At 34.9% G+C, this 13,543-nt stretch overlaps 2 protein-coding genes across 2 annotated transcripts; one reads left to right on the top strand and one right to left on the bottom strand.

Moving 5' to 3' along the window:
* The first annotated feature begins 6,435 nt into the window (after positions 1–6,435).
* Positions 6,436–9,909, top strand: LOC129318413 (probable E3 ubiquitin-protein ligase LOG2). Its single transcript, XM_054963155.1, has 3 exons — positions 6,436–7,523; positions 8,778–9,273; positions 9,492–9,909. The coding sequence occupies exons 1-3, from the start codon at positions 7,048–7,050 to the stop codon at positions 9,612–9,614; spliced, it is 1,095 nt and encodes a 364-aa protein (XP_054819130.1). The 5' UTR covers positions 6,436–7,047; the 3' UTR covers positions 9,615–9,909.
* A 1,163-nt stretch (positions 9,910–11,072) lies between these two features.
* Positions 11,073–13,270, bottom strand: LOC129318405 (uncharacterized). Its single transcript, XM_054963149.1, has 2 exons — positions 12,786–13,270; positions 11,073–12,718 (listed from the first exon to the last, which is right to left on the bottom strand). The coding sequence occupies exon 2, from the start codon at positions 12,676–12,678 to the stop codon at positions 11,284–11,286; it is 1,395 nt and encodes a 464-aa protein (XP_054819124.1). The 5' UTR covers positions 12,679–12,718; positions 12,786–13,270; the 3' UTR covers positions 11,073–11,283.
* Between the last annotated feature and the right edge of the window lie 273 nt (positions 13,271–13,543).

Here is a 13,543-nt window from a genome sequence, read left to right as displayed (position 1 = left end):
CGTTTAACTAAACATCTTGCAACAATATGGATGATAAAATGCCAAGGGAACCCGATTAAATATAAATCAAGGCAAAGACAAGCAATGTATATTATTTATCACAGGTTTTAGAAAATCTCTTTGTTCATAGCTGTCTTAAGGTTTCATCCGGATCATAAATAATTATCTTAAGGCTAGCTATAATTTTCACTTTTGAAAGAGCTAAATGCAATTACTCATGAATGAATATTGATACAAAGACACAATCTTATGTTATGCAATTTAAAATGAAAAAAATTCAAAAAATGAAAGGAGGATTTTAAGGTTAGCTTGAAACAAGAGAGAATTTTAGTTAAAGACCACGATAGAGACTTAATTATTGATGAATCTAAAAAAATCTGAAATTTTAAATTTAGTCAATGAAAAAAAAGTTAAAAAATTTTAATTGTAAAAAAATTAACATGCCCTTAACTTATTATATAAAATAACTAGTTGTTAAATTTCTTACTGTACTTGTTAATTGACCAATATGACTTGTAAATTATATCCGTTTGTCAAACAATCAGTAATATTAGTTGTTAATTTGCTAACTTCAATTGTTAATTTACTAAAATTAGTTGTAAATTAAAAGACCTGTCAATAATTTATAATTGATATTAATAATTTAGCAATTTAACAACAGATGTTACTACTTATGATTGAACAACTTATGTCAAGTTTTGTATAATTATTGATATGTCAACTTATATAATTTGCAGCCCATGTTAATCAACAAGTGGAGTGAAAAAATTAACCAGTGATTCTACATAACAAGTTAAGGGTATTTTGATCTTTTTATCATAAAAAATTTGTTGACTTTTCTCCCACAGATTGAATTAAAATTTCAATCTTTTTTAAAATTCATTAGAAATTAAGTTTCTTTTGTGATTCTTAACTTACACTCTCCCTGGTTTTAACTTTTAGGGGAGTACAAGCAGTGGTGTTTCTTGGGGCGGGGTGGAAGTAAAAATAATAGTATACTTCACTTCATTAACAAATTAGTAGAGGAAGGGATAGATAAGACTTATTACATAGCACACGACACACCTCTTAATGATTCATTCATGTTTGCTTAAGGGAGAATTTCTATTAACGATCACAGTAGGCATTTAATTATCAATTAATCTTAAAAAATTTTAAAACTTCATTTCAGTTCAAGGGAGAAATTTTAATGCTGAATCCAAAATACCATTCATTTAATATGCAAAATCACTAATTAATTTTCTTACTTCATTTATTAATTTACTAATATGAGTTACAAATTACATGAGTTGACATATCAATAATTATATAAAACTTAACATAAGTTGTTCAATCATAAGCAACAATATCAGTTGTTAAATTACTAACTTTATTTATTAATTTACTAATATCAGTTAAAAATTATGAGATCTTCTTGTAATTTTTAATTGATATTAGTAAATTAACAACTAATATTATTGATTGTCTAACAAACGAATGTAGTTTATAAATAATATTGATAAATTAATAAATAAAATAAAAAAATTAATAACTAGTAATTTTGCATAATAAGTGAAGGGTATTTTAATCTTTTCATTATTGAGATTATTTTGACTCTTTTTCCTAAATTGAACTAAGGTTTCAATTTTTTTTTGAGACCCAAAAATAATTAAAATGCTTAACTAAAATTCTCCAAACTAATTTAAGTACATGGCAATTGGCATGATATTTTTTTGATACAAAGGACAACAAATTTACTGACCCTCAGGGAAAAGTTGTGGTTTCACCCTCATTTGATCTAAAAGTTGCTTACAGCTTGTTTGGATTAACAATATAATCAATTTTTGAGACTAAATAATCAATTTTTAAAAACATTATCTAAACAGCCAAAAGAATTAATAATTGATTACTGAGTCAAAATTATATTTTAAAAGGTTACTTATAGATTCAATTTTATTGTTAAATAATATATTTTACTTCTTAAATAAAGTTTAATAAATTTAATAATATTAAATATAACTTTATCAATAATTTAATTTTAAAAGTATATTTTTTATGATAATTTATACAGCTAAAATTAATTTTAATATCCAAATAAATTGTATTATAATATAATTAATTATAATTAAAATTAATTATATTCAATTAAAATTTAAATGAGCTATTAATATTGTTTGGTATCGTGTGCGGGGAATTGGACAAAAAGTTGTGAACGAGGTAAAGTGTAGCAACATATCCTACTGAAGTGTCTGTTTGGATTGCCCACATAATTGATTTTTTTTGGAAAAAATCATGGTTTGGGTGAAAAATACCCAAACAGCACAAAGTTTCAACTAATCAATCAATTATTTGAGCTAAATCACCTTTTGTCAATTGTCACGAGCTCTGCCTCCTAACTTCCCTTGATCGGTTTTCTAGAATCAACACCTGTGAGACGGGGGAGAAGGGCCCAGATCAGATTCACTGTTATAACATAACCTATTATATTCTTCAGATATCGCATCTCTCAAGTGAGAATAAAATTCCCGGAGTGAAAAAAAATTCAAAGATGTAAATAACAGACTTGGATTGATGAACATCCATTCATAACATTTTCATCATATATAATTTATATTTATAATGTCATTAAAGATCAACTTATATATTATTAATAAAATTTTTAATTATTATAAAATTAATGTTTAATATTTAAAAATTATATCTTTCTTTTTTAATAAATTTATTTGAATTTAGATATATTGAGTTATTTATTTTTGTAAATTAAATTATTGATTTTAATGTAATTTAAATTTTTATAATTAATTAGATATATAAGTTAAATAATATATTTTACTTCTTAAATAAAGTTTAATAAATTTAATAATATTATGTATAACTTTATCAATAATTTAATTTTGAAAAACTATATCCTTTATAATAATTTGAATTGTTAAAATTAATTCTGAATAAATCATCTAAACATTTTTAATTCTATTAAAATTAATTTTAAAAATAATATCCAAATAAATTGTATAATAACAATCAATTATATTAATTAATTATTTTTATATTCAATTATACTCAATTTTAAACCCTTCAAGATAAGAGGAGGGAAAAGTTATACCTAAAGGGGGGAAAAATCCATATATGTTAACAAAGATGCCCAAGGTGAAAAAGCTTGGAAGGTGGGAGGGAGAGGAGAGGAGACCGAACATTAAAGAGAGAGAGAGTGAGAGTGACATTTAAGGATCACTTTAGGATGAATATAAAGTAAATTATTATTAAAATAAAAATATGATTTATTTTTTTTAAAAGACTTGTCATTAGTTGTTATCTATAAATAATTTGATGTGACTATTAGAAATGAGCAAAACTGAATTGAAATTGACAATGGAATCGAATTGTGTCCATTTGATTTGATTTTTCGGTTTGATTCGATTTTTTTTTAAAAAAAATTTTGGTTGATTGGTTTGATTTAGTCTGAGAATTCTAGAATCAAATAAACCGAATCAATTGAATTATCCATATTTTTGAAAATGTAAATAAATTTTCATTTAGGTGAGTAAGAAACATCTTTCTACTACTTGCAGTAGAAGTATTTTTTTTGTTTAATGTGATATTTTAATTTTTTATTTTTATAATTTAGTTTTTAGTGCAATAGTACTAAGTCTTATTAATTTTCTCATAAATTATGGTATAAGATTGCTATTTTTTTGTGAGCCTTCAATATTAAGGGAAAAAAATTGGATAAAAGAATGTATGAATGATTAGACTTCATAAATTTAAATCAAAGCTCATGAATTGAATAAACTGATCGAATCGAACCATTAAAATTTGGTTCAGTTATGTATTTCAATTTGATTTGATCTAAATTTTTTATATAATTTGATCAATCAGTTTTAAAAAAATTAGAACCAAACCAACTTAATGCTCAACCCCAACGATTGTCCCTAAAAAAAAGTCTACTTTAGAAAAGGACAAAAATAGTGCATGCTGGCTGAATGAATATTGTAGTTTGATATAGATGAACTAAAGACTTAAAATACATCCCAAGAGATAAATTCAAGGCAAAGGAATAATTAATGGCAAAGGAACGATTAATCTGCTTGCACAATCAAACGAATAACTGATTGAATTTGGAGCACCAGGCCAATAAGAAAGTACTTTCCTCTTGGATAATTATGCAATACCTGCAATATACTGTGTGACACACTTCAATATTTTATCTCATCCTTTTAAAACAAAACTTACCTATCCGAAGAACAACCGAAAAAAAAAAAAATCCTGTTTTGATAAATATTCTTCAATTTCAAAGCAATAGACACAAATAAATAAATTAAAAAATAAAAAATACAATATACATAAACAAAAAGTGTTAAATGACTTGAAAAAGCAAGCACAAATACACAGCACAAAGATAGTATATTAACAAACATATCCCTATACATAATTTAAAATATTAAATAATTGATATTTAAAATCATTCTAAAATTTTTATTTTAAAAAAATATTCATCGTATCATAATATTCATATTTTTAGTTGTAGATGTTTCTCTCTCTTCACACACGAAATTCCATAACGGGAAATCATTTTGGATAATAAAAAAACAAATTTTCCAAAAGCATTTGAGATAGAAATACAGATTTTCCTAAAGAATTAATTAACAATTAATTTAAAATCAGCAAATGGAAGCGCGCTGCTTCACTTCCAAGGCTTCCCTTTTATCTCTCCCCTAATTTCAGCTTTTGTTGCTTTTTCCTGTTACCAGAGATGAAGGATGGCAATGAAGATTGAAGAGGAAAAGATCAAAGAAAAACTATTCTTGTCTCGCATATAAGAATATGACCCCTTATCTTCTTCGATTTTCCCGTCCATTCTGTTAAACTACATCTTCCCCCCCCCCCCCCTTTTTTTTTGATAACACCATCTTGCTCTTTCTTCTCCACCCTTCTTTCCTTTTTTCTTATCCTCTTCTGCATTTCAATATCAAAATAAAGTATAACAGACAGTAAGTAAGCAAATAATAATAAAATTTCAGTTTTACTATTTTATGATTATAACGACAAAGTTGGCCAAAAAAAAAAAGATTATAACAACAAATGATTTCGAGGTTGAAAAATCTGGCTTCTGATTTTGGCGGTCAATAAAAATGTGAAGAAGAGGATAAATCACCAGTTCAACCTCCACAATCTTGCCCATTTTCAAAAGCTCAATGTTTCTAAAAATGAGACAAAAGCATCCTATTGCATATACGTATCTAATTTTAACATTGAAGCATTATGTGAAAAATGGAGACAGCTTGTGGGAGAGATGGCGGGGGAAGAGAGGGAGTCGCTTATAAGGAATGAAGATTAGAGTTAGGACGACGCTGGCAAGGAAGAATAGGCAGTGATAAGTCATTGTAGTGGGAAGACATCCTTTCAAGCTTTGCTTGGGAACGTGAAATAGGTCTGCTCTGGAAGTCCATAACCCAGCTAGATGCAGCCCATAGGATCTATGATTTTTGGCCCTGTTCTTCATGACATTCAGTCCCAATCCTTTGTTGCCTTCCTTTTTTGAATATGTGCTCCATGTTTCCAGCCATGGGAGCCTGAGAGTGATAAAGAAATGAAGGCCTGTCATCTCCCAAACTCAATAAATTTGAGGAAGCGTGTATATAAAGAGAAACTGATGGGAATGGGTAGGGAAACAATGTAGATCATAAAGAACATGCGAAATCAAGATGGAGAGACAAATAGTTGTTGAGAATACAAAGAAAAAAGGGAGGAGTGTCATGTGATATTGGAAAAGCTGACAAGGGGTGAAAATATTTGAAAGTCCACGAATAAAGAGGGATGAATTCATAAGCATGCGAACCCAAGATCCAAGTCATGAAAAAATGTGAAGCCAGTACTGTAGCGTAGAAAAGGGAAATGAGTTTGGAGCTGATAAAATTGTCGTCTCGGCTGGAGAAGTGTTAAGGCCCTCTAAATTATAATATAAGATTTTTTTAAAAAATTTTAAATAATTTAAAATTTAATGTATTCAATAATTTTTATATTTATTTTTAAATTATACTTCTATTTTATTTATTACTCATTTAAAAAAATCATGTGTTAAAATTTTAATTATTATCATTAAAATTTTTATATAAAATATTTAACAAGAACATAAATAAAAATATGTGTGTATTTTTAAAAATTTAAGATTTTAAATGATTTTTCTTGTGATCGGGAGGGAGTATATTAAGGCATGGAGCATGAGTCTAATGAACCTTGCACATATCGGAGTTCGGGCATGAGCGCCACCAACTCACACCATCGCTATCAAATCACGAGATGCCTGCTGCGTGCCCGCAAGTGGAAGGCCATGTTCACTGTTCACACACACGCACACCCCAACGGTGTCAGGCAATTTCGCTCACCACTGGCTGGTTTTACTTTAATTTGACAAATTTCACGGTACTACGTAACCAGAGTTTGCAGCATCGTTTATACGTAGCTTAGTTATACGGATTTAGGAGCCATTGTTCATTCTCATACTGCGATTAGATAAAGTGGAAAAGAAATTAATTATTAAAAAAAAAAAACTAAAGGGAGTCACTTTTGACCACCTTGCCGTCCCTCATCGATGGTGTTCCTCGGTGGAGGTTTACGCAATCCCATTATGCTCGCCACCCAAACCTACCGAAAGATTCCGTCTTCCTTTTTCTATTTGGCGGTGCCTTTCTATCAATGCTCTGCACATTGGCTCGCGTTCATGTTTCCTTCAGTCTCGTCCTTCTTGGCCCGGGGGATTTCATAGCGACCCTGTACCTCCTTCATGACAAGCCCTGAATCTTTACATGCGCCTAATCTCGGATTTGTTTCCCTTCTTCTTCAGGTGGCGTATGCTGGGTTTTTCTTCTTGTAAACACTTCCAAGGTTGAATTTTTCCCTGCGGTGCAAAGTGGTAAAAAGGAGACAAATTCTGCGTGTTTTTACAATCGGAACATCCGGAACTTCTGGATTTTTCTGTCCCTGGAGGAAAACCAGACAGAAACACTATTTTATTCAAGCTTCTGGATATTTTTCTTCTTTCCTCGCAATTTTGTCGAAGCCTCTCACTCCATGGGTAACATAGGAAGTAGCGGCGCTAACGGCCGTCGGAGAAGCAATAGTAGACGGAGGCATCCGCCGCCGACGTCGCCGCCACCGTTCAGGACGCAGCCAGAAATCGCGTCCAGTCGGTCTGTGCATCCAGCATCTACACCTCACACATCGCAATACCCGAACCCTTCCCCGTATTTCCAGTACCCAGGTCACTATTCCGCTCCCCATCAGGCTATGCCGGCGCCGTTGCCGGCTCCTCTCGATCACCACCATCGAGCGGGGCCTCATCCACAAACGGACCCATCACGGACGGGTGTAAGTTACCATTGCGGGCCTGCTGCGCCTCCACCCGCACCATATGTAGAGCATCAGAAGGCGGTTACCATAAGGAACGATGTTAATGTCAAGAAGGGTACTCTAAGGGTTGAACCTGATGAGGAAAATCCTGGGCGGTCCCTTGTTGCTTTCACATTTGATGCCACCGTAGATGGGAGGTAACTTTTATTTCTCCATTTTTAGCTGAGTAAAGAAAATCTGTGTTCGGGTTATCTATTGGATCACGTGAAGAGGATGCCTGTAAAGAAAATCGGCGCTGTGTCTGTGAATTATATGCCTTCGTAATCGTGTTGGATGAAAGATCACTGTTTGCTTTCGGGTTGCGAATTACCATTCTTCCTTCATTCTTTTGTGAGCTCTTGCTACTTTAAGATCGTTCGATATTCCGTTTGCAATTTGAAAACTACAAAAGCAAATCGGCAATCCACTAATTGTACATTTTGTCGTACCTGCTATCTGTTCATGCTATGTTATGTTATCAGCTATTAAAATTTGATGGTAACTTGGCTGTTAAACTGTTGTTACAATTTTTCATTACAAGTTACTAACACACAATAGCAAGGGCTACTGGCCAGCGTAAATTGTGACCGGCTAGCATAAAGAGTGCAAGCAATGGCAACAAGCAAATATCAGCATGATCACAGTTTTAAATTTTAATAGTTGATTACATAACATGAACAGATAACTAGCACAAGATGTAAAATTTTAACGAACACGGAGGTTGTTGGACTAAAAAGTGTAAACTTCGGTAGCTCATTTTAATTTTTGTCTGATTATCTTAAGTTTTCTGATTAACAGATAGTCATCTCAATGCTCAACAACAATAACGACAACAAGCTTTATCCTACCAACACATAAAATTCTTCGACAATATAGGTGGTCCATGTGAGGACCAAAGTGAAGAACTGAAGATCTGTTGCGGATTGTTAGTTTGGCCAATCATGTCATCTGATAACAAACTTAACTTATAAATGCTGATTTCTTTATGCATATCTTCAACATATCAATCTGTCGATACATCAAAAAGACATCTAGATCCAGTTGCATTTAGTTGGAATTTCCCGTGTTTTTTGCAAAATGCTTTTTTCCCTTTTCCCAAAAGGGGTAATAATCACTGGTATAACTTTTAAAAGTTGGCTTTATGCATGTTTTAGTAATTTTTTTTGGCAGAGTTGTATGAGAAAATAAAATTGTGATTAATACCTGTTATTTGAATATTTGACTATACATAATTAGGAAGACTTAATGTATGTTCAGTAACGAATTTAAAATGTTAGTGCTGGTAAATGCTAAATTTGAATTTCTGTGAGAATTTATCATGATGTCATAATAATGATGACTATGAGGATTGTTTAGTATTGTTCTTCATTTACCTGTTCTAATGGTGTTGTTTCTTGTTACCTCCATAACAGCATTACCATCCTTTTCTTTGGTAAAGAAGATGAAAGCTGCATCCTTACACCAACGAAGCAAAATATTTTAGCCCCTGTAACTGTAAGTTTCCAGCAAGGTCTTGGCCAGCAGTTTAGGCAGCCAACTGGAACTGGTATTGACTTTTCAATATTTGAGGAGTCAGAATTATCAGAAGTGGGTGCAGTAGATGTGTTCCCTCTAGCAGTGAAGGCAGAAGCATCCTATGGTAAACAAGATGAATCGAATGAAAACTTAGCATCTGATAGCAGAAACTCTCAGATAACTCTAGCAGCGTTTGAGAAGGAGAAAGGAGAATTCCGGGTAAAAGTAGTTAAGCAGATCCTATGGATAAATGAAATGAGGTATGAACTGCAAGAGATATATGGTATTGGAAATTCAGTGGAGAGTGACTTGGACGAAAATGATTCTGGAAAGGAGTGTGTCATCTGCCTCTCAGAGCCACGAGACACAACTGTTCTTCCCTGCCGACACATGGTACTTGCAGCTTACATTTCTTATTTAACATGTATGAATAGATGCTGTTAAGATACTGATTGTACAGCACATATTAATTTTCATCAAATATTTATTTCAGCCAAATTGAATCATTAGGATTTGCCTTAAATTAGTCTCTCTCTGATGTTGATGATCATACGTCTCAGTCCTTGAGTTCATCTTGATATGCTTTGGCTGCATTCCTTTGCTTGTTGCAGTGCATGTGTAGTGGGTGTGCAAAGGTTTTGAGGTTTCAGACAAATAGATGCCCAATTTGCAGACAGCCAGTTGAGAGGCTTTTGGAGATAAAGGGCCATTATGATAGCCAACCCGAGGAATGATGACGTTATGAAGATACAGTGTTGATGCTTCAGGCTTCCTGACCCTGTACAGCCCAACCATTATACTTGATACTTCTATTCTCATAATTTTCTTTCCCTTACCTTTCCTGAATTTCAATTATGGAAATGGAGATCATGTATGGTAAGCTGTTTGACAAAGACAAATGGCTGGCTTATTACGCCTCATCTATACAAGTCAATATATTCTGGTCTGCGTTACTCCAAAGTGGGTTGAACCGCCTTGGGAAAAAATTATACTTAAACGTGTTATTTCTTCATGTGACTTGTTTTTAAACTTGTTTGTCTTCTAGCGTTTATAGGATGATGGTTTAGTCATCCCTCTCAGATAATCAATAATTTGTTATGCTCCTGCCGACAGGTTTGCCATTTACAAATAACTAACCTTATTGTTGAGGTGGTGGTGGACTGTTTGCAAATTTGAAATCTCTGATCATCATTTATCAACCGCTTTCATGCATTCTAGTGACATTTTAACAGGCATGGATTATGGGCGACGTCAGATATTTTGTCTGGTTTAAACAGAAGCTGGACATGTCAGGCCATGGATTTGATGATGTCTTTGGTTAGTACTTGGTACTAGTAAAGGACATCAAAAGAGAGGTTAAAAGTGATAGTAATCATCTTCTGTTTTCTTGCTTGCCAGCTAAATGTTTTTCCAAAGAGTATCATATAAAAACAACTTGCTAACTGGTCGTGTGCGTCTGCGTCTGCGTGTAGTGATTTGGTCATGCTGTTTAGAAGGTACCAATTACTTAAGTTAGGGAGCTCCTTATGATCTGTTTGACAAACAAAGAGCGAAATGTGATTAAGATAATACCAGCATACACGTAATCACCCCATCAGAATCGATCTCTCTTATGTTGTTTACCGGGTGCTGATTTGGAATTTACAAGTCGGAAGGACGGACACGGACTGAGTAAAAAGGGCCATTGAGAATTTTGAACTCAATACGATGAAATTCATCTGCCAAGGGAAAGGTAAAAGCGGAGTGAGCTCGAATTCATAGTGGATTAATGCTGGGATTATCAACTGTGCATATATGTAATTATGACCCCCATTTTAAACCAAAACGCCATGCATAGTTCAAGCAAAAACAACAATCAAAGCAGGAAAGAGCGGCTATGGTTCGTCTTTCTGGTAGCACAACAAAATTAGCCTTGCTTGTGTATCTTTTATACAGCATATTTGTATGATAAGGATCACCCCATTTATCGAATTCACATGATCCAGGGGATATATGGTGGCTCACACCAATCCAAGCCATTCCCAGCAGTAACGGAAAATGATTCCTCTTCTGCTATAGAAGTTGATTCTCTTCTCTCTCTGTTTTGAGTGTTTTCCCCACCTTAACATGTCGTTGATGATATTTGATGGTTTTCATGAACGATGAAAGTTGTTACTTTAACTGGTGCTTAACACATTACCATCCCACCCCCATGAAAGAAAAACACAGATGCACGCTGATTTCATTACCGAAAGAGAATGATAGTGGTTTGGTTTGATTTTAAGCGCCCGACGCTGATCTGGGCGTTCATACCAACCTCCTTCCACTTCACAAATGACAACCTCAACTGCAACACAACACAGCAGTTGGACTTTAGTACGAAAACACATCAAACGCAGGAATCCATGCACGGATGCAGACTTCCTACTGATCAACAAACCATTGATGGACATAGACACCGTTGCTTCTAAGGCCCTTGTAGATGTTCATACAGCTTTCCTTCGTCTTCACACTTTTACCATCTAATACGTCTGGGCAGCCCAGGAACAGCTCATCCACCAAACATATAGCTCCGCTTTCAAATATATCTGCCAGCAGCTTCATCTCCAATTCTCCAGCATTCATCTTCAGGACCACAAAATCCGCATCTTGCACGGTTTCTTTGAACCACGCAAGGAAATCAAACTCCTCTTCTCCTACAAATGGATCCAGGTCGACTGAACTAAGCTTTCCATCCAGTCCTGGATGAGAAACAAATGTGATGCTGGGTTGTTTCACGTGGGATTGCAGGATGGAAGTGTTGTAGTGAACAAAATAGACTCTGAAAGCTCTCTTATCGATGGGGTAAGATGGAAGGAACCAATCACTGATATTGGCGTTGTTCAGAAGCTCACCAACTCCGACATCAATGTACACTAGCCGCTTCTTACTAGAAAAGTCTACAAACTTGGGTAAATACCACATCCCTTTGGCATACTTCGGAGGTCTTTCCTCCACAAGCGGTTCCATCAGCTTTATGAGAGGCTTGGTAAAGGTAAGACTGGGACAATCAGCTGGAAGGGGATTCTGGTAGAAGACACTGGTTTCGGATCTTTTCTTGAAAACGACCAGACTAAGTTGATTGATATATTCGACATGCACAATGCTGGAAGATCTCAGTAACGAAGACACTGGACTAACGGACTTGATCAAGTCATTTGGGTTTGAAGCATCAGCACCCACAAGGAGGGCTCCGATTCCACCGGGCTTAAGGATGCGCTCAACCTCCAGCACAAGTAGACCAGGAACCGAAATCTTATCTAGGTCCTTGGAGAAGACGAAGTCGAATGAACGGTCCTGGTAGTTAAGCTCGTACACGATTTTCTTCGGTTTGAGAGAAAATGGGCGTGGTTTATGGACACCAATGACACTGGAGAATCCCAGCCGCTGCATCGCCGGGACGGCCATTGGGGATGCATCTCCAATACAGAGACTTTTGGCACCACGGTCCAAAAACCGTTTACCCATCAGCTCAGTGACCACGTTCACAGTCAAATTGACATCTTGTTTGCAATTTAAAGATTCGAATGAACCCCAGAAGGTGTTCAGAATCCGAACCTGGAACAAATAAGAGCCGGGAGTGACAGCGGTAGAATCCGAATCTGAATCCGTCATGCAGTCATCGTAGGTGATGGGAGACAGTGCTCCCAAGTCGAAGGTGGGCATGACGCGGAGCAAAGAAACGATGGATATAGCAGAGGCAAGCACAAGCGTGCGAAAAAGGGCACGCCTCACTACAGACTCGCCTAGTGTCTGGAATCCAGCGGCCTTTGTATCCATGAGAGTTTCAAACTGAGTAGCTCGTCAGAAGCGAGATAATCTGGATAACCGAAACGGGTGAGGAAATGAACGCCAAAATAAAACAGGTAGATTAAGCGAGCACAAACCTGGTGGTACCAGCTCTCACCCATGCTAGGAACACTATATTCCCACACGGAACCTAGGAGATGAACTCATATCCCGCAAACTTTGGGTTCAATAAATGGTAGAATGATAGTGAAAGAACGTGATCCGATGAGGAGGAGGAGACGCGTTCAGTTAAGATATGGAGAATTAGGGACAATGAGCGACAATGAACGTGAGTGAGAGTAGCAGCGCTATATGTCGATCAAATCCTGGGCTCGTTTTAAACTTTTTACAAACAAAAATAATTGGTTTTAATGAATGCAGGAGAGTGGACGTTGTCCTTGAATAAATGGAGCGGGTGAGTTGGTGGGGACAGGCGAGGCTGGCGTGGCCGAAGCCAGAAGGGACGACACACGTGTTAGTTTTGGGAAGGGCGTGAGTGTGAGTGGCAGCCCCAAGCCCCAGTTGCAATGTTTATTAAAAGAGGGTCTTTTTGGCCCGAAATAATGGGCGCATTCTCATAAACTAGTCCATGTTGCATTCTTGGGGGAGACGCCCTGTTTGCTGTTAAATAAACCATGGTAACGTGCGTTCGAATATATTTCCCTTTTCCAAAAAATAAAGTTGTGGCTTTGGTGCTTTATTGCACATGGAATAAATAAAAGTCTCACTATATAAGATTAATTTATACTTTTTTATTTTAATTCTATTTATAAAACTTCTCAATAATTATTATATTTATTTTATCTTTTATCTTTATTAAATATTAAAAAATTTATTAAATACTAGTTTGTTTTAT

Source organism: Prosopis cineraria, unplaced genomic scaffold (assembly GCF_029017545.1).
Source record: "Prosopis cineraria cultivar Desert tree isolate PC_DT_omini unplaced genomic scaffold, ASM2901754v1 PC1, whole genome shotgun sequence".
Lineage (NCBI taxonomy): Eukaryota > Viridiplantae > Streptophyta > Magnoliopsida > Fabales > Fabaceae > Prosopis > Prosopis cineraria.
Note: the sequence above shows the minus strand (reverse complement) of the source record. Positions and strands in the feature narration are given on the sequence as shown.